Consider the following 27,548-nt stretch of genomic DNA (forward strand, 5'->3'; position numbering starts at 1 on the left):
CTGTGTCAGACAGACACTACCCCACTGTCAGACAGACAATACCCCACTGTGGCAGACAGACACTACCCCACTGTGTCAGACAGACAATACCCCACTGTGTCAGACAGACACTACCCCACTGTGTCAGACAGACACTACCCCACTGAGGCAGACAGACACTACCCCACTGAGGCAGACAGACACTACCCCACTGTGGCAGACAGACACTACCCCACTGTGTCAGACAGACAATACCCCACTGTGTCAGACAGACAATACCCCACTGTGTCAGACAGACACTACCCCACTGTGGCAGACAGACACTACCCCACTGTGGCAGACAGACACTACCCCACTGTGGCAGACAATACCCCACTGTGTCAGACAGACAATACCCCACTGTGTCAGACAGACACTACCCCACTGTCAGACAGACAATAACCCACTGTGGCAGACAGACACTACCCCACTGTGTCAGACAGACACTACCCCACTGTGGCAGACAGACACTACCCCACTGTGGCAGACAGACACTACCCCACTGTGGCAGACAGACACTACCCCACTGTGTCAGGCAGACACTACCCCACTGTGGCAGACAGACACTACCCCACTGTGGCAGACAGACAATAACCCACTGTGTCAGACAGACAATACCCCACTGTGACAGACAGACACTACCCCACTGTGGCAGACAATACCCCACTGTGTCAGACAATACCCCACTGTGGCAGACAGACACTACCCCACTGTGTCAGACAGACAATACCCCACTGTGTCAGACAGACAATACCCCACTGTGGCAGACAGACCATACCCCACTGTGACAGACAGACACTACCCCACTGTGTCAGACAGACAATACCCCACTGTGGCAGACAGACACTACCCCACTGTGGCAGACAGACAATACCCCACTGTGTCAGACAGACAATACCCCACTGTGACAGACAGACACTATCCCACTGTGGCAGACAATACCCCACTGTGTCAGACAATACCCCACTGTGGCAGACAGACACTACCCCACTGTGGCAGACAGACACTACCCCACTGTGTCAGACAGACAATACCCCACTGTGGCAGACAGACACTACCCCACTGTGGCAGACAGACACTACCCCACTGTGTCAGACAGACAATACCCCACTGTGGCAGACAGACACTACCCCACTGTGTCAGACAGACAATACCCCACTGTGTCAGACAGACAATACCCCACTGTGGCAGACAGACCATACCCCACTGTGGCAGACAGACACTACCCCACTGTGTCAGACAGACAATACCCCACTGTGGCAGACAGACACTACCCCACTGTGTCAGACAGACAATACCCCACTGTGGCAGACAATATCAATGTCCCCTTTAGGTATAATGATTTTTACATGACACCCTGAACCGGTTCCAACCCTTGGGTGTAATGACACCCTGAACCGGTTCCAACCCTTGGGTATAATGACACCCTGAACCGGTTCCAACCCTTGGGTATAATGACACCCTGAACCGGTTCCATCCCTTGGGTATAATGACACCCTGAACCGGTTCCAACCCTTGGGTATAATGACACCCTGAACCGGTTCCAACCCTTGGGTATAATGACACCCTGAACCGGTTCCAACCCTTGGGTATAATGACACCCTGAACCGGTTCAGGGTGTCATTATCTCTTCCCCTCTCTGGAGTCTTTTATACACAGTTTAAAAAGTAAATGAATATACTATTTGTTTATATCAATTTATAATGGCAATAAAAAAATGAGCACTTCATATAGATATCGATAATCATATCCGAACATTCTAATATAGACATCTTTATACACACATATGGTTGTTTACAGTACATGTTGGTTTGTTTACATGTATGTATGTTAGTGTACACATATGGTTGTTTATTTGTTAGTCTGTTTGTTTGTTTACATGTATGCTTTACATGCAGTTCCACATATCAGCCATTTTGGTCCCTAGAACATATCAGCCCTTTTGGTCCATATAACATATCAGCCCTTTTGGTCCATATAACATATCAGCCCTTTTGGTCCATATAACATATCAGCCCTTTTGGTCCATATAACATATCAGCCCTTTTGGTCCATATAACATATCAGCCCTTTTGGTCCATATAACATATCAGCCCTTTTGGTCCATATAACATATCAGCCCTTTTGGTCCATATAACATATCAGCCCTTTTGGTCCATATAACATATCAGCCCTTTTGGTCCATATAACATATCAGCCCTTTTGGTCCATATAACATATCAGTTTGGTCTGGGGGGATCTTGGTCTGAATCTCCATGGAAACATTGTCTCGGAATGTTGTGTCCTCCTCTGGTTACCGTAGAAACACCATGGTGAGCAGACCTTAGAGACACATAGATAAGAGTTACACATACAGTGGGGAAAAAAAGTATTTAGTCAGCCACCAATTGTGCAAGTTCTCCCCCTTAAAAAGATGAGAGAGGCCTGTAATTTTCATCATAGGTACACGTCAACTATGACAGACAAATTGAGAAAGAAAAATCCAGAAAATCACATTGTAGGATTTTTTATGAATTTATTTGCAAATTATGGTGGAAAATAAGTATTTGGTCACCTACAAACAAGCAAGATTTCTGGCTCTCACAGACCTGTAACTTCTTCTTTAAGAGGCTCCTCTGTCCTCCACTCGTTACCTGTATTAATGGCACCTGTTTGAACTTGTTATCAGTATAAAAGACACCTGTCCACAACCTCAAACAGTCACACTCCAAACTCCACTATGGCCAAGACCAAAGAGCTGTCAAAGGACACCAGAAACCAAATTGTAGACCTGCACCAGGCTGGGAAGACTGAATCTGCAATAGATAAGCAGCTTGGTTTGAAGAAATCAACTGTGGGAGCAATTATTAGGAAATGGAAGACATACAAGACCACTGATAATCTCCCTCGATCTGGGGCTCCACGCAAGATCTCACCCCGTAGGGTCAAAATGATCACAAGAACGGTGAGCAAAAATCCCAGAACCACACGGGGGGACCTAGTAAATGACCTGCAGAGAGCTGGGACCAAAGTAACAAAGCCTACCATCAGTAACACACTACGCCGCCAGGGACTCAAATCCTGCAGTGTCAGACGTGTCCCCCTGCTTAAGCCAGTACATGTCCAGGCCCGTCTGAAGTTTGCTAGATTGCATTTGGATGATCCAGAAGAGGATTGGGAGAATGTCATATGGTCAGATGAAACCAAAATATAACTTTTTGGTAAAAACTCAACTCGTCGTGTTTGGAGGACAAAGAATGCTGAGTTGCATCCAAAGAACACCATACCTACTGTGAAGCATGGGGGTGGAAACATCATGCTTTGGGGCTGTTTTTCTGCAAAGGGACCAGGACGACTGATCCGTGTAAAGGAAATAATGAATGGGGCCATGTATCGTGAGATTTTGAGTGAAAACCTCCTTCCATCAGCAAGGGCATTGAAGATGAAAAGTGGCTGGGTCTTTCAGCATGACAATGATCCCAAACACACCGCCCGGGCAACGAAGGAGTGGCTTCGTAAGAAGCATTTCAAGGTCCTGGAGTGGCCTAGCCAGTCTCCAGATCTCAACCCCATAGAAAATCTTTGGAGGGAGTTGAAAGTCCGTGTTGCCCAGCGACAGCCCCAAAACATCACTGCTCTAGAGGAGATCTGCATGGAGGAATGGGCCAAAATACCAGCAACAGTGTGTGAAAACCTTGTGAAGACTTACAGAAAACGTTTGACCTGTGTCATTGCCAACAAAGGGTATATAACAAAGTATTGAGAAACTTTTGTTATTGACCAAATACTTATTTTCCACCATAATTTGCAAATAAATTCATTAAAAATCCTACAATGTGATTTTATGTATATTTTTTTCTCATTTTGTCTGTCATAGTTGACGTGTACCTATGATGAAAATTACAGGCCTCTCTCATCTTTTTAAGTGGGAGAACTTGCACAATTGGTGGCTGACTAAATACTTTTTTTCCCCACTGTATACACACACACACACACACACACACACACACACACACACACACACACACACACACACACACACACACACACACACACACACACACACACACACACACACACACACACACACACACACACACACACACACACACACACACACACACACACACACGCCTTACCCAGTACGTAGGCACACACCAGCTTCTGTGTGACAGTCACATGGGCATAGCTAGGAACCAAGCTGTTGGGCTCAGAGTGGAGGGGGATCATTAAGAAAGCAACACACACGACCCCCATCACCACCGACACTGCAAACTGGGACAGTCTCCGAACTAGAGGGGAGAGAGAGTTGATACATGTTGTCTGAGATGTGACTGTTTCTTTAATGGAGAGAGTTGATACATGTTGTCTGAGATGTGACCGTTTCCTCAGGAAGGAGAGAGTTGATACATGTTGTCTGAGATGTGACCGTTTCCTCAGGAAGGAGAGAGTTGATACATGTTGTCTGAGATGTGACCGTTTCCTCAGGAAGGAGAGAGTTGATACATGTTGTCTGAGATGTGACCGTTTCCTCAGGAAGGAGAGAGTTGATACATGTTGTCTGAGATGTGACCGTTTCCTCAGGAAGGAGAAATCTTGTCTCAAAAGGTTCAGGGTGCATGCAGATCTAACGGGTGAGTATGACTGTGCCTTATAGTGTGTTGTTTAGCACAACCTCAAGCCACTTAACATATTTTCACATATAAATCATCATTTTACACACCTTCACATGGAAATACATTACTCCTCAGTTTAATGAGAAGTCATTGAAAATAGATGCTGTTTTTTCAAATTGTTATTTAAGTTTACTTCCTGAACTGACTGCCTTCAGGAATTGACCCCAACCCTGGTGTAAATGCACCCTTCCACAAAACTCTACAGAACCTTTCTGGGGCGCTGTGAAGCAAGGTTGAGGGACGGGGTGGGGAGTCAGTGGATCTGTTCCTGGGGGGGGTCCTCTCCCCCCCTGATATGGAGGGTTAACCAAGTGACTCACCTTTCTGGGGCGCTGTGAAGTAAGGTAGAGGGGTGAGGGAGGGGGTGGGGAGTCTCAGGGGGCTAGTGGGTCTGTTCTGGGAGGTGGCCTCTCCCCCCCTGAGCTCAGCCCACACCTCCCGCTTCCCCCCCTGCCCTGCCCCGGACACCTCCAGGCGGAACCGATCTCTCCTGCCCCAGTGGCGGGGGGACACATCTTGGTGACGCACCACTCTGTGAGGAGAAAGAGGAAGTCAGGTCAGAGGACAGGAAGTCTCAGGTTGAGTCCCAAATGGCACCCTATTCCCTACGCAGAGTACCCTATTCCCTATGGGGCCTGGTCGAAAGTAGTGCTCTATGGCACCCTATTCCCTATGGGGCCTGGTCTAAAGTAGTGCTCTATAAAGGCCAGGGAATAGGATGTCATTTCAACTCTCTGCTATTCCCACTAAAACCAATAACCACTTATAAAGGCTTTACAGTGCCCCATAGAGCCTTCATACAGTGGGGAAAAAAATGTATTTAGTCAGCCACCAATTGTGCAAGTTCTCCCACTTAAAAAGATGAGAGGCCTGTAATTTTCATCATAGGTACACGTCAACTATGACAGACAAAATGAGAAAATCCAGAAAATCACATTGTAGGATTTTTTATGAATTTATTTGCAAATTATGGTGGAAAATAAGTATTTGGTCAATAACAAAAGTTTCTCAATACTTTGTTATATACCCTTTGTTGGCAATGACACAGGTCAAACGTTTTCTGTAAGTCTTCACAAGGTTTTCACACACTGCTGCTGGTATTTTGGCCCATTCCTCCATGCAGATCTCCTCTAGAGCAGTGATGTTTTGGGGCTGTCGCTGGGCAACATGGACTTTCAACTCCCTCCAAAGATTTTCTATGGGGTTGAGATCTGGAGACTGGCTAGGCCACTCCAGGACCTTGAAATGCTTCTTACGAAGCCACTCCTTCGTTGCCCGGGCGGTGTGTTTGGGATCATTGTCATGCTGAAAGACCCAACCACGTTTCATCTTCAATGCCCTTGCTGATGGAAGGAGGTTTTCACTCAAAATCTCACGATACATGGCCCCATTCATTCTTTCCTTTACACGGATCAGTCGTCCTGGTCCCTTTGCAGAAAAACAGCCCCAAAGCATGATGTTTCCACCCCCATGCTTCACAGTAGGTATGGTGTTCTTTGGATGCAACTCAGCATTCTTTGTCCTCCAAACATGACGAGTTGAGTTTTTACCCAAAAGTTATATTCTGACCATATGACATTCTCCCAATCCTCTTCTGGATCATCCAAATGCACTCTAGCAAACTTCAGACGGGCCTGGACATGTACTGGCTTAAGCAGGGGGACACGTCTGGCACTGCAGGATTTGAGTCCCTGGCGGCGTATTGTGTTACTGATGGTAGGCTTTGTTACTTTGGTCCCAGCTCTCTGCAGGTCATTTACTAGGTCCCCCCGTGTGGTTCTGGGATTTTTGCTCACCGTTCTTGTGATAATTTTGACCCCACGGGGTGAGATCTTGCGTGGAGCCCCAGATCGAGGGAGATTATCAGTGGTCTTGTATGTCTTCCATTTCCTAATAATTGCTCCCACAGTTGATTTCTTCAAACCAAGCTGCTTACCTATTGCAGATTCAGTCTTCCCAGCCTGGTGCAGGTCTACAATTTTGTTTCTGGTGTCCTTTGACAGCTCTTTGGTCTTGGCCATAGTGGAGTTTGGAGTGTGACTGTTTGAGGTTGTGGACAGGTGTCTTTTATACTGATAACAAGTTCAAACAGGTGCCATTAATACAGGTAACGAGTGGAGGACAGAGGAGCCTCTTAAAGAAGAAGTTACAGGTCTGTGAGAGCCAGAAATCTTGCTTGTTTGTAGGTGACCAAATACTTATTTTCCACCATAATTTGCAAAGAAATTCATTAAAAATCCTACAATGTGATTTTCTGGATTTTTTTTTCCTCAATTTGTCTGTCATAGTTGACGTGTACCTATGATGAAAATTACAGGCCTCTCTCATCTTTTTAAGTGGGAGAACTTGCACAATTGGTGGCTGACTAAATACTTTTTTTCCCCCACTGTAAGCACTACATAGTGCGTTGTATTTGTATTATGCTTAATGATACTCACAGGTCAACACAGGACTTGGCTCTGACACTGCCCTCTGCCTCCACCACTGAATACAGCGATGGGGCTGTACACAACACTATAGAGAGAGAGAGGTCAGGGGTTAAAGGTCAACGCAGGACTTGGCTCTCAGACTGCTCTCTGCCTTTACCACAGAATACAGAGATGTTCACAACAGGTCAGGGGTTAAAGGTCAGAGGTAGGTAGGGTTCTTACTCTTGAATCTGATGGTGAAGGTGTAAGGGTTGTAGAGAGTCAGGACTCTCCTGTGGGAACTCCTCTGATCAGAGTAGAACACAAGTTCAGATGGAAACAGGAAGATAGGAAGAGGGCTGGGAGGAGATGGGGGAGACTGGGGGTGAGAGGGGGAGACTGGGAGGAGATGGGGGAGACTGGGGAGAGATGGGGGAGACTGGGGGTGAGAGGGGGAGGCAGGGAGGAGATGGGGGAGAGATGGGGGAGACTGGGGGAGAGAGGGGGAGGCAGGGTCACCTCTCTCACCCCTCCACTTTACCCCACCAACCTCAGCCTTGCCCCTGGACCCGCTCTCCTGCCCTTTCATTGGCTGCTGCTGCATGACGACGGGTCCTCAGTCATGATCTGATTGGCTCACAAACAGTGGCGGTGACGTTACAACAGCGACATCTGGCGGCCAGAAGGAGAGATAGCTTTGGGTTAGAGAAAATTACAGTAGTTTCCTCTGGTATTCATGTTAGCTAAGGTTACTCGTCTGAGAAGTTTAAAAGCAGAGCTTTATTTCAGATAACGTTATTCCTCATCTCTTTGTGATCCCTGCAGATGGATGAAGACTTCGTTTCCGCATCTATACCCTCGTCATGTTGTTATGCATCCATCTCACAGTTAGCTAATTGGTTGCCATCTGTTTGTCTAGTTAATTAAACAAGTTATCTATCCATATCGACTGGCTTCACCAAGTTATCCAGAACGCTCCAGCCAGACCTCACTAGCATCCCTAGCTAACGTTACCTCTGTCTGTAGCTATCAGGTAACGTTACGTTAGCTAACAGGCTGCAGATAGCGAGCTTAACGAAGATCTCTGCGCACAAAACATGACAGATAGAGGCTAAAAAAAACACTCTGACCTGTTATACTAACTATCACTACCGTATAGACGGTTAAAACATACACAAGTACAGTAAAGTAGAGCTCGTTCGCCGATTTACCTCTCTCCTATCTTCTGTGCCTGTTCTACTTCAGAACCCGCCCTCTATTGAAATACACCAATGAAGGAAGCGTACCGAGTCAACGCTGCCGTTTCATTGGTAAGTTCTCGTGTCCATCCGAGTGTTTTTCCGTGTTTACGTTTTGTGCAGTTTGACAGCGCCAACGCCCGCCTTTCCTGTCCGCTGATTGGTTTGCCAGGAGAGGCGTGATGAGCTGAAACTTACTGCCATAGAGCTCAAGTATGTATGGGTAACTGAAACTTACTGCCATAGAGCTCAAGTATGTATGGGTAACTGAAACTTACTGCCATAGAGCTCAAGTATGTATGGGTAACTGAAACTTACTGCCATAGAGCTCAAGTATGTATGGGTAACTGAAACTTACTGCCATAGAGCTCAAGTATTTATGGGTAACTGAAACTTACTGCCATAGAGCTCAAGTATGTATGGGTAACTGAAACTTACTGCCATAGAGCTCAAGTATGTATGGGTAACTGCATACGTGGGGTGTTTCTCAATATGCTTACTAGCGTGCTCCACACTCTCATGCTCTGAGCCAGTTAGCCCTATGGTTTATCCATTCACTGAACCGTCTTCCAGCCAGGACAACAATGGCAATAGAGACGAAACAAGATACACACAAAGCAACCGTTTTACTTCAGAACTATCAGATAGCTATATGTGAATCATAATAATGTAGCTAACCAGATAGTTTAACAGGCAAAACTGACCTAAAACTAAAATTATGCAAGATAGATGTCAATTATTTGTGGGTAGCTAGCTAACAATCCTTTCTGGCTATCTGGCTAGCTAACAGTACTAGGAGCTAGCCTGTTAGCCCTATTGACTTATTATGTGCTTGTGATCTACGTTACGTAGGCAGGTAAACATGCCAAAATTAACAAAGCATGTATTTATTAACGTATCATGATAAAATATTGTAGTCAGGTAACATATGAGATGTGAAGAGGGCAACATTTCATTCTGAAGTCGGTTTGTATTTTCTCTCGCTTCAGTTCAAATAATGGCCGCCATTTCAATAAATTCTGCATCATTTGTTACGTGGTTGTGTCATATCTTCCGTTGAAGTTTGTGTCAATATACGTCCTAAACGGAGGACGCGTTGGAGAAGCGCCTTCGGTGCCCCGTTTGGCATACTTCGATTTGGATTCATACTCCGGCACTACCGTCCTCGGAGTGCAGTAGTATGCATTTTGAGAAACAACTGTGGAGTGTATCTGAAAGTGGGCCTGTCAACAGATGTGGCGGGATCAACAGCGATAGGCCTTACACCTGTAATTGCTTACATTTTAACAGACGCTCTTATCCAGAGCGACTTACGGGAGCAATTAGGGTTAAGTGCCTTGCTCAAGGGCACATCGGCAGATTTTTCACCTAGTCGGCTCGGGGATTAGAACCAGCGACCTTTCGGTTACTGGCACAACGCTCTTAACCACTAAGCTACCTGCTTAGACGGTTTTGATTGAGCATGTTGTTTTTTCGTTTCTTAACACGTTTTTATTGGTCAGTTCCTGACAATGTGAAACAAGACTGGGACAGCTAAAAGGCAGTGTATTGTTGATAGAGAATCATACTGTCCCATTTGAATGTTAACAAAACACACAACAAACACCTCACTTACAGTCTAAATACGAAAATAAAAGTAATTTACCAATAAATCTTCATTATTAGGCCTATAACTCATTATGACGTCTGTTCAGCTATCATCTGATGATGACAATCAAATTGTGTTTGGCTCATTATATAATTACTCTTGTATAATTGGGCAGTAAACAGCCGTAAACCGGTTTTTCATTTAACAATATGTTTTATTTTAACTCATGGCATCTATTTGACTATCATCAGATGATGACAATAAAATTGTGTTTGGCTCAATATAATTACTCTGGTAGAATTGGGCAACAAACCAGCTTTGAATGAAGAGTACTCAAGGACAAGGGTTAACAATAAAATCCATCACTAATACGACTCCCACCAGAAAACCACTGTATACAACAGACAAAAAGACAATGGCAAATTAATTTAATGACTTCTACACAACGTTTTACTGACATTACTTCTCTGCCAAGTGTGTTAACATGCTCAACACCGTGGTTACTGACGGCTGTGACCCCAAGTTAGAATTTAACCCTAGAGAGGCCACAAGAGTCTTTAAGCAAACTTGCAACAGGCCCCGATGGCGTCTCTGCTTTGTGCAGAGGAACTTACACCAGCCTGGGTCCCTGTCTTTCAGAGGTCTGTACAAGGCTATAAACGCTATGTCTGGCGCAAACCCAAAAGCCATGTGGGAGACTCCCCAAACATATGGAAGAAAGTACTCTGGTCAGATGAGACTAAAATTGAGCTTTTTGGCCATCAAGGAAAACGCTATGTCTGGCGCAAACCCAACACCTCTCATCACTCCGAGAACACCATCCCTACAGTGAAGCATGGTGGTGGCAGCATCATGCTGTGGGGATGTTTTTCATCGGCAGGGCCTGGGAGACTGGTCAGAATTGAAGGAATGATGGATGGCGCTAAATACGGGGAAATTCTTGAGGGAAACCTGTTTCAGTCTTCCAGAGATTTGAGACTGGGACGGTGGTTCACCTTCCAGCAGGACAATGACCCTAAGCATACTGCTATAGCAACACTCGAGCGGTTTAAGGGGAAACATTTAAATGTCTTGGAATGGCCTAGTCAAAGCCCAGACCTCAATCCAATTGAGAATCTGTGGTATGACTTAAAGATTACTGTACACCAGTGGAACCCATTCAACTTGAAGGAGCTGGAGCAGTTTTGCCTTGAAGAATGGGCAAAAATCCCAGTGGCTAGATGTGCCAAGCTTATAGAGACATACCCCAAGAGACTTGCAGCTGTAATTGTTGCAAAAGGTGGCTCTACAAAGTATTGACTTTGAGGGGGTGAATAGTTATGCACGCTCAAGTTTTCTGTTTTTTTGTCTTATTTCTTGTTTGTTTCACCCATTTACATTTTAGACATTTAGCAGATGCTCTTATCCAGAGCGACTTACAGTTAGTTAGTGCATACATTATTTATTTTTTCTTCATACCCCCTGTGGGAATCAAACCCACAACCCTGGCGTTGCAAACGCCATGCTCTATCAACTGAGCTACATCCCTGCCGGCCATTCCCTCCCCGACCCTGGACAACGCTAGGCCAATTGCGCGCCGCCCCATGGGTCTCCCGGTCGCGGCCGGCTACGACAGAGCCTGGATTCGAACCAGGATCTCTAGTGGCACAGCTAGCACTGCAATGCAGTGCCTTAGACCACTGCATCACTCGGGAGATTACCCCAAAAATTATTTTGCATCTTCAAAGTGGTAGGCATGTTGTGTAAATCAAATGATACAAACCCCCAAAAAATCAAGGTTGTAAGGCAACAAAATAGGAAAAATGCCAAGGGGGGTGAATACTTTCGCAAGCCACTGTATTGTATTTGCCATTTGCTATTTTATTGGGATCCCCATTAGCTGTTGTGAAAGCAGCAGCTACTCTTCCTGGGGTTTATTAGGGATCCCCATTAGCTGTTGTGAAAGCAGCAGCTACTCTTCCTGGGGTTTATTAGGGATCCCCATTAGCTGTTGTGAAAGCAGCAGCTACTCTTCCTGGGGTTTATTAGGGATCCCCATTAGCTGTTGTGAAAGCAGCAGCTACTCTTCCTGGGGTTTATTAGGGATCCCCATTAGCTGTTGTGAAAGCAGCAGCTACTCTTCCTGGGGTTTATTAGGGATCCCCATTAGCTGTTGTGAAAGCAGCAGCTACTCTTCCTGGGGTTTATTAGGGATCCCCATTAGCTGTTGTGAAAGCAGCAGCTACTCTTCCTGGGGTCCACACAGAACATGAAACATGACATAATACAGAACATTAATAGACAACAGCTCAAGGACAGAACTACATACAATACAGTGTAGACATTGTTAATGTTGTAAATGGCTTTTGTAGCTGGAAACGGCAGATTTTTTATGGAATATCTACATAGGCGTACAGAGGACCATTATCAGCAACCATCAGTCCTGTGTTCCAATGGCACGTTGTGTTTGCTAATCCAAGTTTATCATTTTAAAAGGCTAATTGATCATTAGAAAACCCTTTTGCAATTATGTTAGCACAGCTGAAAACTGTTGTGCTGATTAAAGAAGCAATAAAACTGGCCTTCTTGAGACTAGTTTAGTAACTGGAGCATCAGCAATTGTGTGTTCGATTACAGGCTCAAAATGGCCAGAAAAAAATTACTTTCTACTGAAACTCGTCAGTCTATCCTTGTTCTGAGAAATTAAGGCTATTCCATGCGAGAAATTGCCAAGAAACTGAAGATCTCGTACAACGCTGTGTACTACTCCCTTCACAAAACAGCGCAAACTGGCTCTAACCAGAATAGAAAGAGGAGTGGGAGGCCCCGGTGCACAACTGAGCAAGAGGACAAATACATTAGAGTGTCTAGTTTGAGAAACAGGCGCCTCACAGGTCCTCAACTGGCAGCTTCATTAAATAGTACCCGCAAAACACCAGTCTCAACGTCACCAGTGAAGAGGCGACTCCAGGATGCTGACCTTCTAGGCAGAGTTGCAAAGAAAAAGCCATATCTCAGACTGGCCAATAAAAATAAAAGATTGAGATGGGCAAAAGAACACAGACACTGGACAGAGGAAGATTGTAAAGAAAGTGTTATGAACAGACAAATCGTACGTAAGAAGTGCCCATCAAGCCAATCCAATTTGTGGGAGGTTCTTCAGGAAGCATGGGGTGAAATCTCTTCAGATTACCTCAACAAATTGATAACTAGAATGCCAAGGTCTGCAAGGCTGTAATTGCTGCAAATTGAGGATTCTTTAACGTAAGCCAAAGTTTGAAGGTCACAATTATTATTTCAATTAAAAATCATTATTTCTAACCTTGTCAATGACTATATTTCCTATTCATTTTGCTATATTTCGCATTCAAACTAATTTCATGTATGTTTTAATGGAAAACAAGGACATTTCATTTTTGAGGGAAAAAAGTATTTGATCCCCTGCTGATTTTGAACGTTTGCCCACTGACAAAGAAATTATCAGTCTATAATTTTAATGGTAGGTTTATTTGAACAGTGAGAGACAGAATAACAACAAAAAAATCCAGAAAAATACATGTCAAAAATGTTATAAATTGATTCGCAAATAATGTTTTCCCTCACTGTACATTTTATGGACACAGTCACTAATTATATTTCGTTCATTTACTCCATGATGTCCATCCGGTGTGCTATATGCATTTTATGGACACAGTCAATTTTACAATAATTATATTTTGTTTGTTTTTTTCTCCTGAACTTCCTCTACTCTCAACCTCTCCGATCATTTTCATGATGTCCATCCGGTTTGCTTCTATATGCCATATCTTTCTAACTGTGCTCTTTCACAAAAGCTCACAATATATAACCTATATACTTATTATGGACACAGTATGCTTTACATTAGTTATCTTGTTGTTATTAGTTGTTGTTATTAGTCCCATCCTTCAGCTCCATTCAACACCTCCCATCTATCTCTTAACCTCATCCATATTGGATTTCTATTTGCCATATATATTTCAACTGTACTGTGATGTTTTACAAAAGTTCTGAACCCTTCTATTCTCATTGTTTCTACAGTTTGTGAATTGAAAATAAACATTTTTGCTAAAAGTATTATTATATTATTGATCGATTGACTATGACTTTTCAGATCACCCAGTAGTGCTATCCGCAGGGTCAGCTCCATGCAAATATTGCAATCTTTCTGCCATTCCTGGACCTGTGTCCAGAAACAAGCTACAAATGGACAGTACCAAAACAAATGATGTAATGAGTCTGTCTCTTCACAGCCAAATCTGCAGAGCTGGGAAGATTGTATCCCCCATATAAATAACATTCTATTGGTAGCAATAATTTTGTATAATAATAAAGTTTTGAATCCGGTGTCGTTTTGCGTATCAGTTCATAAACACTGTGCCATGGGATCGGTACGTCAAAAATCTCTTCCCAACTATTTTGCAATCTATATGGGACGGCTGTCAATCCTTTGGTCCTTAAATGAAACTGGTAAACTTTTTTATTTATCATAATATTCTTTAACCATTTATGTTCTTTAATGCAGGGCCGACAGACAAGTTCCTTACTTTTTCCCCCTTCCACTTTCCTCTTCCATTTTTGCGGTAATGCTGCAATTATTTGGTTGTAATTTTGGGTAGAGCAGACACTTCCATATGTTTTTGTTAGCTGCATGTGCGACATAACTCCACCATTCCTACCGATAATATCATTTACGAAGATTATACCTTTTTTTTTTTTATCAAAAAAAATAACGTTTTTTTAATCAATTAGTATATTTGAGTTTAACCACAATATTTGTTGCATTATTTGTTCTGTCAATTAAATTGAAATTGCAACCAACTTTCTATGGCTTGTTTTAGAAATAGTGATATTTGGGACATGATTTCCTTTTCAAATACCTGAAAGTGAGGGGTTGTAATCTTACTAGTTTGCTAGAGAACCAGTTCGGATTTAAGTATAATCTTTGTATGACTGAAGCTTTTAGTGATAGGTCTAATGCTTTAATATTTAATAATTTCAGTCCTCATAATTCATATTCATTATATAAATTGGCCCGTTTAATTTTGTCTGGCTTGCCATTCCAAATAAAATGGAATATATTTTTCTCATATAATTTTAAAAACTGTTCGCTAGGCGTAGGTAAGGCCATAAGCAAATAGGTAAACTGGGATAATACTAAAGAGTTAATCAGGGGGATTTTTCCACAAAATGACAGGTACAACCACTAGAGTGTTGCTTTAGCAGTATGCTTGGGGTCATTGTCCTGCTGGAAGGTGAACCTCCGCAGTATGCTTGGGGTCATTGTCCTGCTGGAAGGTGAACCTCCGTCCCGGTCTCAAATCTCTGGAAGACTGAAACAGGTTTCCGTCAAGATATTCGTTGTATTTAGTGCCATCCATCATTCCTTCAATTCTGACCAGTTTCCCAGTCCCTGCCAATGGAAAAACATCCCCACAGCATGATGCTGCCACCACCATGCTTCACTGTGGGGATGGTGTTCTCGGGGTGATGAGAGGTGATGGGTTTGCGCCAGACATAGCGTTTTCCTTGATGGCCAAAAAGCTCAATTTTAGTCTCATCTGACCAGAGTACTTTCTTCCATATGTTTGGGGAGTCTCCCACATGGCTTTTGGCGAACACCAAACGTGTTTGCTTATATTTTTCTTCAAGCAATGGCTTTTTTCTGGCCACTCTTCCGTAAAGCCCAGCTCTGTGGAGTGTATGGCTTAAAGTGGTCCTATGGACAGATACTCCAATCTCCGCTGTGGAGCTTTGCAGCTCCTTCAGGGTTATCTTTGGTCTCTTTGTTGCCTCTCTGATTAATGCCCTCCTTGCCTGGTCCGTGAGTTTTGGTGGGCAGCCCTCTCTTGGCAGGTTTGTTGTGGTGCCATATTCTTTCAATTTTTAAATAATGGATTTAATGGTGCTCCGTGGGATGTTCAAAGTTTCAGATATTTTTTTTACAACCCAACCCTGATCTGTACTTCTCCACAACCTTGTCCCTGACCTGTTTGGAGAGCTCCTTGGTCTTCATGGTGCCTCTTGCTTGGTGGTGCCCCTTGCTTAGTGGTGTTGCAGACTCTGGGGCCTTTCAGAACAGGTGTATATATACTGAGATCATGTGACACTTAGATTGCACACAGGTGGACTTTATTTAACTAATTATGTGACTTCTGAAGGTAATTGGTTGCACCAGATCTTATTTAGGGGCTTCATAGCAAAGGGGGTGAATACATATGCACTTACCACTTTTCCATTAATAATTTTGTAGAATGTTTTGAAACAAGTTATTTTTTAAATTTCACTTCACCAATTTTGACTATTTTGTGTATGTCCATTACATGAAAGCAATATTGACTGGCTTTCATCAAACTGTAACCTGCAACCTGGTTCAGGTTATCAGTCAACCTACCAGGGTAGTTACAAACAGCACAGGAATGAAATCATCAACATGTATTGATCATGTCTTTACTAATGCTGCAGAAATGTGCTTGAAAGCAGTATCCAAATCCATTGGATGTAGTGATCACAATGTAGTAGCCATATCTAGGAAAACCAAAGTTCAAAAGGCTGGGCCTAATATAGTGTATAAGAGGTCATACAATACGTTTTGTAGTGATTATTATGTTGATGATGTAAATAATATTTGCTGGTCTGTGGTGTGTAAAGAGGAGCAACCAGACGCTGTACTTGACATATTTATGAGATTACTTATTGCAGTTACTAATAAAAATGCACCCATAAAGAAAATTACTGTAAAACTGTTAAATCCCTGTGGATTGATGAGGAATTGAAAAATTGTATGGTTGAGAGGGATGAGGCAAAAGGTATGGCAAATAAGTCTAGGCTGCACAACTGATTGGGAAACATATTGCAAATTGGGAAATCATGTGACTAAACTGAATAAAAATAAGAAGAAACTCCACTATGAAACAAGGATAAATGATATAAAGAATTATAGTAAAAAGCTTTGGAGCACCTTAAATGACATTTTGGGCAAAAAGGTAAACTCAGCTCCATCATTCATTGAATCAGATGGCTCATTCATCACAAAACCCACTGATATTGGCAATTACTTTAATTATTTTTTAATTGGCAAGATTAGCAAACTTAGATATGACATGCCAGCAACAAATGCTGACAATACACATCCAAATGTAACTGATCAAATTCTTCAAGACAAGCATTGTAACTTTGAATTCTGTAAAGTGACTGTGGAAGAAGTTCATTTTTGTTGTCTATCAACAATGACAAGCCACTGGGACACTGACAATTTGGATTGAAATTTACTGAGGATAATAGCAGACGATATTGCCAGTCCTATTTGCCATATCTTTAATCTAAGCCTACTAGAAAGTGTGTGCCCTCAGTCCTGGAGGGAAGCAAAAGTCATTATGTTACCCAAGAATAGTAAAGCCCCCTTAACTGGCTTAAATAGCCGACCAATCTGCCTGTTTCCAACCCTTAGTTATCTTTAGGAAAAAATTGTGTTTAACCAGACACAATGCTATTTTGCTATTTCAGCACGCTTATAGGGAAGGACATTCAACAAGCACTTACACAAATGACTGATGGTTGGCTGAGAGAAATTGACTGATGAAAAGATTGTGGGGGCTGTTTTGTTAGACTTCAATGCGGCTTTTTCTTTTATGTGGGGACTTCAGTGCAGCTTTTGACATTATCGATCATAGTCTGCTGCTGAAAAAACGTATGTGTTATGGCTTTACACCCCCTGCTATATTGTGGATAAAGAGTTACCTGTCTAACAGAACACAGAGGGTGTTCTTTAATGGAAGCCTCTCCAAAAAAATCCAGGTAGAATCAGGAATTCCCCAGGGCAGCTGTCTAGGCCCCTTACTTTATTAAATCTTTACTAACGACATGCCACTGGCTTTGAGTAAAGCCAGTGTGTCTATGTATGTGGATGATTCAACACTATACACGTCAGCTACTACATTGAGTGAAATCACTGCAACACTTAACAAAGAGCTGCAGTTAGTTTCAGAATGGGTGCCAAGGAATAGGTTAGTCCTAAATATTTCAAAAACTAAAAGCATTGTATTTGGGACAAATAATTCACTAAACCCTAAACCTAAACTAAATCTTGTAATGAATAATGTGGAAATTGAGCAAGTTGAGGTGACTAAACTGCTTGGAGTAACCCTGGATTGTAAACTGTCATGGTCAAAACATATTGATATAACAGTAGCTAAGATGGGGAGAAGTCTGTCCATAATAAAGTGCAGCTCTACCTTCTTAACAGCACTATCAACAAGGCAGGTCCTACAGGCTCTAGTTTTGTCACACCTGGACTACTGTTCAGTCGTGTGGTCAGGTGCCACAAAGAGGGACCTCGGAAAATTGGCTCAGAACAGGGCAGCACGGCTGGCCCTTAAATGTACAAGGTGAGCTAACATTAATAATACAGTATGAATGTAAATCTCTCATGGATGAAAGTGGAGGAGAGATTGTCTTCATCACTACTTGTTTTTGTAAGAAGTGTTGACATGTTGAATGCACCGAGGTGTCTGTTTAAACGACTAGCACACAGCTCGGACACATTTTACATTTTGTTTTACATTTCAGTCATTTTAGCAGACGCTCTTATCCAGAGCGACTTACAGTTAGTGAGTGCATACATTTTTTCATACTGGCCCTCCGTGGGAGTCGAACCCACAACCCTGGCGTTGCAAGCGCATTCTCTACCAACTGAGCTACAGGAGGCAACCCATGCATACCCCACAAGACATGCCACCAGAGGTCTCTTCACAGTCCCCAAGTCCAGAACAGACTATGGGAGGCGCACAATACTACATAGAGCCATGACTACATGGAACTCTATTCCACATCAGGTAACTGATGCAAGCAGTAGAATCAGATGTAAAAAAAAAACAGATACAAATGCATCTTATGGAACAGCGAGGACTGTGAAGAGACACACACAGGTACAGACACATGATAAGACATGCACTCTACACACACGTACACATGGATGTTGTATTGTAGATAATTGATAATGGAATAGTAGCCTGTAATATTTTAAATTGTATATAACTGCCTTAATGTTGCTGGACTCCAGGAAGATTAGCTGCTGCCTTGGCAGGAACTAATGGGGATCTATAATAAACCCCAGGAAGAGTAACTGCTGCCTTGGCAGGAACTAATGGGGATCCATAATAAACCCCAGGAAGAGTAACTGCTGCCTTGGCAGGAACTAATGGGGATCCATAATAAACCCCAGGAAGAGTAACTGCTGCCTTGGCAGGAACTAATGGGGATCCATAATAAACCCCAGGAAGAGTAGCTGCTGCCTTGGCAGGAACTAATGGGGATCCACAATAAACCCCAGGAAGAGTAGCTGCTGCCTTGGCAGGAACTAATGGGGATCCATAATAAACCCCAGGAAGAGTAGCTGCTGCCTTGGCAGGAACTAATGGGGATCCATAATAAACCCCAGGAAGAGTAGCTGCTGCCTTGGCAGGAACTAATGGGGATCCATAATAAACCCCAGGAAGAGTAACTGCTGCCTTGGCAGGAACTAATGGGGATCCATAATAAACCCCAGGAAGAGTAGCTGCTGCCTTGGCAGGAACTAATGGGGATCCATAATAAACCCCAGGAAGAGTAGCTGCTGCCTTGGCAGGAACTTATGGGGATCCATAATAAACTCCAGGAAGAGTAGCTGCTGCCTTGGCAGGAACTAATGGGATCCATAATAAATACAAAAAAAATACAAACAACTCACCAACATTAATTCTTGAAGCAAAAGACACCAGATTGTAGCTGTGAGTCTTTCTGGGTCTCTAAGAGCTGGATTGTGCAATATTTACACCTTATTATTTTCTAAATTCAAGCTCTGTCAAGTTGGATGTTGATCATTGCTAGACAGCTATTTTCAAGTCTTGACATAGATTTTAAAGCTGATTTAAGTCCAAACTTTAACTAGGCCACTCAGGAACATTCAATGTCATTCAATGTCGTCTTGGTAAGCAACTCCAGTGCATATTTGGCCAAGTGTTTTATGTTATTGTCCTGCTGAAAGGTGAATTTCTACACTCTCTCTCTTTATCACGCAGAGGAAGGAGATATTTTCTTTAGGAAAAAAAAGTATCTCTCTCTCTCTCTCTCTCTCTCTCTCTCTCTCTCTCTCTCTCTCTCTCTCTCTCTCTCTCTCTCTGCCTCTCTCTCTCTCTCTCTCTCTCGCTCTCTCTCTCTCAAATTCAAGCTGCTTTATTGGCATGAAAAACATCTGGTCAATATTGTTATAGCAACATAACAATAAACATTGTAATAAAAGAATAAAGAATACAAAATAATAATATAAAATAATAGTAAATAATGATTTTTTTTTTTACAAAAAATAAAACAAATAACAACAATAAAATGGTGGAAATATAATAACCATAAAAGGCTAAACGTGGAACTATAACTAACTTATTCAGTGCCTTCGGAAAGTATTCAGACCTCTTCCCTTTTTCCACATTTTGTTACGTTACAGCCTTATTCTAAAATGGATTAAATAAATCAAAATCCTCATCAATCTACACACAATACCCCATAATGACAAAGTGAAAACAGGTTTTTAGAAATTTTTTAGAAATTTTTGCAAATGTATTAAAATAAAAAAACTGAAATACCTTATTTGCATAAGTATTCAGACCCTTTGCTATGAGACTCAAAATTGAGCTCAGGTGCATCCTGTTTCCATTGATCATCCTTGAGATGTTTCTACAACTTGATTGGAGTCCACCTGTGGTAAATTCAATTGATTGGACATGATTTGGAAAGGCACACCTGTCTATATAAGGTCCCACAGTTGACAGTGCATGTCAGAGCATGAAACAAGCCATGAGGTCGAAGGAATTGTCCGTAGAGCTCCGAGACAGGATTGTGTAGAGGCACAGATCTGGGGAAGGGTACCAAAAAATGTCTGCAGTATTGAAGGTCCCCAAGAACACAGCGGCCGCCATCATTCTTAAATGGAAGACATTTGGAATCACCAAGACTCTTCCTAGAGCTGGCCGCCCGGCCAAACTGAGCAATCAGGGGAGAAGGGCCTTGGTCAGGAAGGTGACCAAGAACCCGATGGTCACTCTGACAGAGCTCCAGAGTTCCTCTGTGGAGATGGGAGAACCTTCCAGAAGTACAACCATCTCTGCAGCACTCCACCAATCAGGCCTTTATGGTAGAGTGACCAGATGGAAGCCACTCCTCAGTAAAAGGCACGACAGCCCGCTTGGAGTTTGCCAAAAGTGTCATGTCTGGAGGAAACATGGCACCATCCCTACGTTGAAGCATGGTGGTGGCAGCATCATGCTGTGGGAATGTTTTTCAGCTGCAGGGACTGGGAAACTAGTCAGGATCGAGGGAAAGATAAACGGAGCAAAGTACAGAGAGATCCTTGATGAAAACCTGCTCCAGAGCGCTCAGGACCTCAGACTGGGGCGAAGGTTCACCTTCCAACAGGACAATGACCCTAAGCACACAGCCAAGACAACACAGGAGTGGCTTCGGGACAAGTCTCTGAATGTCCTTGAGTGGCCCAGCCAGAGGCTTCAAAATAGCTGTGCAGCGACGCTCCCCATCCAACCTGACAGAGCTTGAGAGGATCTGCAGAGAAGAATGGGAGAATCTCCCCAAATACAGGTGTGCAAAGCTTGTAGCGTCATACCCAAGCAGACTTGAGGCTGTAATCGCTGCCAAAGGTGCTTCAACAAAGTGCTGAGTAAAGGGTCTGAATACTTGTGGAAATGTGATATTTCAGTTGTTGTTTTTTTATACATTTCTATAAATTTCTAAAAACATATTCTTGCTTTGTCATTATGGGATATTATGTGTAGATTGATGAGGGGGAAAAACAACTTAATCCATTTTAGGCTGTAATTTAACAAAATGTGGAAAAAGTCAAGGGGTCTGAATACTTTCCAAAGGCTCTGTAACTAACTAACTGTCATCCTCACCATTACATCATCATTACTACCATCATCATTACTACTACTACCACCACCACCATCATTAAACTGCTATCATTACCATCACCCCTACTACCATCATCATTACTACTACTACTACCACCACCATCATTAAACTGCTATCATTACCATCACCCCTACTACCATCATCATTACTACTACTACTACTACCACCACCATAATTAAACTGCTATCATTACCATCACCCCTACTACCATCATCATTACTACTACTACTACCACCACCATCATTAAACTGATATCATTACCATCACCCCTACTACCATCATCATTACTACTACTACTACCACCACCATCATTAAACTGCTATCAATACCATCACCCCTACTACCATCATCATTACTACTACTACTACTACCACCACCATCATTAAACTGCTATCATTACCATCACCCCTACTACCATCATCATTACTACTACTACTACCACCACCATCATTAAACTGCTATCATTACCATCACCCCTACTACCATCATCATTACTACTACTACTACTACCACCACCATCATTAAACTGCTATCATTACCATCACCCATACTACCATCATCATTACTACTACTACCACCACCACCATCATTAAACTGCTATCATTACCATCACCCCTACTACCATCATCATTACTACTACTACTACTACCACCACCATCATTAAACTGATATCATTACCATCACCCCTACTACCATCATCATTACTACTACTACTACCACCACCATCATTAAACTGCTATCATTACCATCACCCCTACTACCATCATCATTACTACTACCACCACCATCATTAAACTGCTATCATTACCATCACCCCTACTACCATCATCATTACTACTACTACTACTACCACCACCATCATTAAACTGCTATCATTACCATCACCCCTACTACCATCATCATTACTACTACTACTACTACCACCATCATTAAACTGCTATCATTACCATCACCCCTACTACCATCATCATTACTACTACTACCACCACCATCATTAAACTGCTATCATTACCATCACCCCTACTACCATCATCACTACTACTACTACCACCACCATCATTAAACTGATATCATTACCATCACCCCTACTACCATCATTACTACTACTACTACTACTACCATCATTAAACTGCTATCATTACCATCACCCCTACTACCCGTACCACTACTATTTAGAATAATAATCACAACAATAATAATAATAATAATAATAATAATAATAATAATAATAATAGTAATAATAATAATACTAATAATAAGTAAGTTACTGTTTACTATGCAGATGTTATTATTCAGTGTCCCTCAGGCTATGGCAGGCAAAATCAACAGCTTCTACCCCCAAGCCATAAGACTCCTGAACAGCTAATCATGGCTACCCGGACTATTTGCACTGCCCCCCCACCCCATCCTTTTTACGCTGCTGCTACTCTGTTAAGTATTTATGCATAGTCACTTTAACTCTACCCACATGTACATATTACCTCAACTAGCCGGTGCCCCCGCACATTGACTATGCAACGGTACCCCCCTGTATATATAGCCTCCCTACTGTCACTTTATTCTATTGTATATATAGCCTCCCTACTGTCACTTTATTTTTTACTTCTGCTCTTTTTTTCTCAACACTTTTTTGTTGTTTTATTCTTACTTTTTTGTTTAAAATAAATGCACTGTTGGTTAAGGGCTGTAAGTAAGCATTTCACTGTAATGTCTGCACCTGTTGTATTCGGCGCATGTGACCAATAAAATTTGATTTGATTTGATTTGATTTGAAATACATATTTGGCTGCAAGAGGAGCCATTGCTCCTTCGCCCATGAGTATTTTTAGTTTTTCCTCTGGGTTTAATAAGTTAAAATTTGGAATAAATGTAGTAATTTCTGTGAATAATGAATCTCTTGGTGAGGAATATTTATCACAGTAAAGGAGAAAGTGCATCTCTGTTTCTACCTCCCCTGTCATGCAGTGACCACATATACGCTCCTCTTTGGGTAGCCATGTCTTTTTATGTATGCCGGTTTCTATTGCCAATTGGTCACTCAGCCTGTACTTGGTAAGGATCTGTCTCTGCTTCGTATCTCTGACAGAGTAGAGATAATCAGCCAATTCATATTCTCTGTTAGGGTCAGATAGCAATTTAGTCGGCTTTGGGATTATGTTTCGTTTTTCCAATGTGGTAAATATGAGTCCTTTGATTGGTTCATGATTTTGTTCATTGGAATTATTTGTTTTGAAGCAGTGCTGGTGTCAGCTTGGTTGGTTAGGTCCAACACCAGCTGACTGAAAGGGCTCGTTTCTGGGCTCAGCTCTTGGGTTTGAAGTGCTTTAAATTGGAGACTTGAATTTGGACTTGAATTTAGATGTAGCCAAAATGTTTACGATCTTTTCTGTATTTTCATTACTACTGGAAAGTGGCCCAATTCTGCCCTACATGCATTAGTTGGTGTATTTCTCTGGACTTGTAGAATTTTCCGACAGAATTCTGCATGTAGGGCTTCAATTGGATGTTTGTCCCACATTTTAAAGTCCAATTTATTGAGTGGCCCCCAAACCTCACTTCCATAAAGAGCTATTGGTAGGATTACGATGTCAAATATTTTGGTCCAAATTCTAATTGGGATGTTGATTTTGAATAAGTTCATTTTTATTGCATACAATGCTCTGCAGGCTTTTTCTTTGAGTGCATTCACTGCCATATTAAAGTTTCCTGATGCAGATATGGTCAGACCAAGGTATGAGTCATTTTTTGTGTGTTCAATTATTTTTACATTTACATTTACGTCATTTAGCAGACGCTCTTATCCAGAGCGACTTACAAATTGGTGCATTCACCTTATAGCCAGTGGGACAACCACTTAACAAATATTATTACATTATTTTATTATTATTATTTTTATTTTTTATTTTTTGTTCAGGGTGAATTTATATTTGTGTTTCTGACATCTGTTTTTTTGGGGGGGAAATCATGGTTTTAGTTTTTTTGAAATTTACTGTAAGGGCCCAATTATGGCAATATTGCTCTAGAATGTTAAGGTTCTGTTGAAGACCTTCTATGGTTGGTGATAGAAGTACCAAGTCATCAGCATATAGCAGGTATTTTACCTCTGTGTCAAATAGTGTGAGTCCTGGGGCTGGAGAATGGTCCAACGTGTCTGCTAATTCATTTATATAAATATTGAAAAGATTTGAACTCTAACTGCAGCCTTGTCTCACACCTCGACGTAGTGAAAATAAGTATGTTCTTTGGTTTTTTATTTTTATTAAACACTTGTTTTCTGTGTACATACATTTTATTAAGTCATACACCTTACCACCAAGCCCACTTTGGATCATTTTGAAGAATAGCCCTTCATGCCAAATAGAATCAAATGCTTTTTTAAAGTCAATAAAGCAAGTAAAGATTTGGCCCTCTTTTTTTTGGTGGACGTGTTTATTAATTAGTGTGTGTAAGGTGTATATACAGTGGGGAAAAAAGTATTTAGTCAGCCACCAATTGTGCAAGTTCTCCCACTTAAAAAGATGAGAGAGGCCTGTAATTTTCATTATAGGTACACGTCAACTATGACAGACAAATTGAGAATTTTTTTCTCCAGAAAATCACATTGTAGGATTTTTAATGAATTTATTTGCAAATTATGGTGGAAAATAAGTATTTGGTCACCTACAAACAAGCAAGATTTCTGGCTCTCACAGACCTGTAACTTCTTCTTTAAGAGGCTCCTCTGTCCTCCACTCGTTACCTGTATTAATGGCATCTGTTTGAACTTGTTATCAGTATAAAAGACACCTGTCCACAACCTCAAACAGTCACACTCCAAATTCCACTATGGCCAAGACCAAAGAGCTGTCAAAGGACACCAGAAACAAAATTGTAGACCTGCACCAGGCTGGGAAGACTGAATCTGCAATAGGTAAGCAGCTTGGTTTGAAGAAATCAACTGTGGGAGCAATTATTAGGAAATGGAAGACATACAAGACCACTGATAATCTCCCTCGATCTGGGGCTCCACGCAAGATCTCACCCCGTGGGGTCAAAATGATCACAAGAACGGTGAGCAAAAATCCCAGAACCACACGGGGGGACCTTTTATTTATTTTATTTTTTTATTTCACCTTTATTTAACCTGGTAAGCCAGTTGAGAACAAGTTCTCATTTACAACTGCGATCTGGCCAAGATAAAGCAAAGCAGTGCGATAAAAACAACACAGAGTTACCTATGGGGTAAAAAAACATAAAGTCAAAAATACAACAGAAAATATATATACAGTGTGTGCAAATGTAGCAAGTTATGGAGGTAAGGCAATAAATAGGCTATAGTGTAAAATAATTACAATAGTATTAACACTGGAATGCTAGATGTGCAAGAGATTATGTGCAAATAGAGATACTGGGGTGCAAAAGAGCAAAATAAATAACAATATAGGGATGAGGTAGTTGGGTGGGCTAATTTCAGATGGGCTGTGTACAGGTGCAGTGATCGGTAAGGTGCTCTGACAACTGATGCTTAAAGTTAGTGAGGGAGATAAGAGTCTCCAGCTTCAGAGATTTTTGCAATTCGTTCCAGTCATTGGCAGCAGAGAACTGGAAGGAATGGCGGCCAAAGGAGGTGTTGGCTTTGGGAATGACCAGTGAGATATACCTGCTGGAGCGCAGACTACGGGTGGGTGCTGCTATGGTGACCAATGAGCTAAGATAAGGCGGGGATTTGCCTAGCAGTGATTTATAGATGGCCTGGAGCCAGTGGGTTTTACGACGAACATGTAGTGAGGACCAGCCAACAAGAGCGTACAGGTCACAGTGGTGGGTAGTGTATGGGGCTTTGGAGACAAAACGGATGGCACTGTGATAGACTACATCCAGTTTGCTGAGTAGAGTGTTGGAGGCTATTTTGTAAATGACATCGCCGAAGTCAAGGATCGGTAGGATAGTCAGTTTTACGAGGGCATGTTTGGCAGCATGAGTGAAGGAGGCTTTGTTGCGAAATAGGAAGCCGATTCTAGATTTAACTTTGGATTGGAGATTCTTTATGTGAGTCTGGAAGGAGAGTTTACAGTCTAACCAGACACCTAGGTATTTGTAGTTGTCCACATACTCTAGGTCAGACCCGTCGAGAGTGGTGATTCTAGTCGGGTGGGCGGGTGCCAGCAGCGTTCGATTGAAAAGCATGCATTTAGTTTTACTGGTGTTTAAGAGCAGTTGGAGGCTACTGAAGGAGTGTTGTATGGCATTGAAGCTCGTTTGGAGGTTTGTTAACACAGTGTCCAATGAAGGGCCAGATGTATACAAAATGGTGTCGTCTGCGTAGAGGTGGATCTGAGAGTCACCAGCAGCAAGAGCGACATCATTGATATACACGGAGAAAAGTGTCGGCCCAAGAATTGAACCCTGTGGCACCCCCATAGAGACTGCCATAGGTCCAGACAACAGGCCCTCCGATTTGACACACTGAACTCTATCTGAGAAGTAGTTGGTGAACCAGGCGAGGCAGTCATTTGAGAAACCAAAGCTATTTACTCTGCCAATAAGAATGCGGTGGTTGACAGAGTCGAAGGCCTTGGCCAGGTCGATGAAGACGGCTGCACAGTACTGTCTATTATCAATCGCGGTTATAATATCGTTTAGGACCTTGAGCGTGGCTGAAGTGCACCCATGACCAGCTCGGAAACCGGATTGCATAGCGGAG

General features: G+C 42.3%; 1 protein-coding gene across 4 annotated transcripts; it reads right to left on the minus strand.

Annotated features, from left to right (window-relative positions):
• Positions 1 to 1,747: 1,747 nt before the first annotated feature.
• Positions 1,748 to 8,354, minus strand: LOC311119547 (motile sperm domain-containing protein 1-like). 4 transcript variants are annotated; one of them, XR_014611995.1, is made up of 7 exons: positions 8,293 to 8,354; positions 7,325 to 7,753; positions 7,112 to 7,187; positions 4,994 to 5,205; positions 4,137 to 4,289; positions 2,009 to 2,340; positions 1,763 to 1,957 (listed from the first exon to the last, which is right to left on the minus strand). XR_014611995.1 is itself a non-coding variant. In XM_084194225.1 (6 exons), exons 2-6 carry the CDS (start codon positions 7,683 to 7,685, stop codon positions 2,312 to 2,314), a joined length of 831 nt encoding a protein of 276 aa, XP_084050351.1. In that variant the 5' UTR covers positions 7,686 to 7,753; positions 8,293 to 8,341; the 3' UTR covers positions 1,748 to 2,311. The 4 variants fall into 4 exon arrangements, 2 of the variants coding, with proteins under 2 accessions (XP_084050351.1, XP_084050352.1); XR_014611996.1 differs by having other exon boundaries at positions 8,256 to 8,322; XM_084194225.1 differs by having other exon boundaries at positions 1,748 to 2,340; positions 8,293 to 8,341.
• Between the last annotated feature and the right edge of the window lie 19,194 nt (positions 8,355 to 27,548).

Source organism: Coregonus lavaretus (genome assembly GCF_964263955.1).
Source record: "Coregonus lavaretus genome assembly, contig: HAP1_SCAFFOLD_1489, whole genome shotgun sequence".
Taxonomy (NCBI): domain Eukaryota; kingdom Metazoa; phylum Chordata; class Actinopteri; order Salmoniformes; family Salmonidae; genus Coregonus; species Coregonus lavaretus.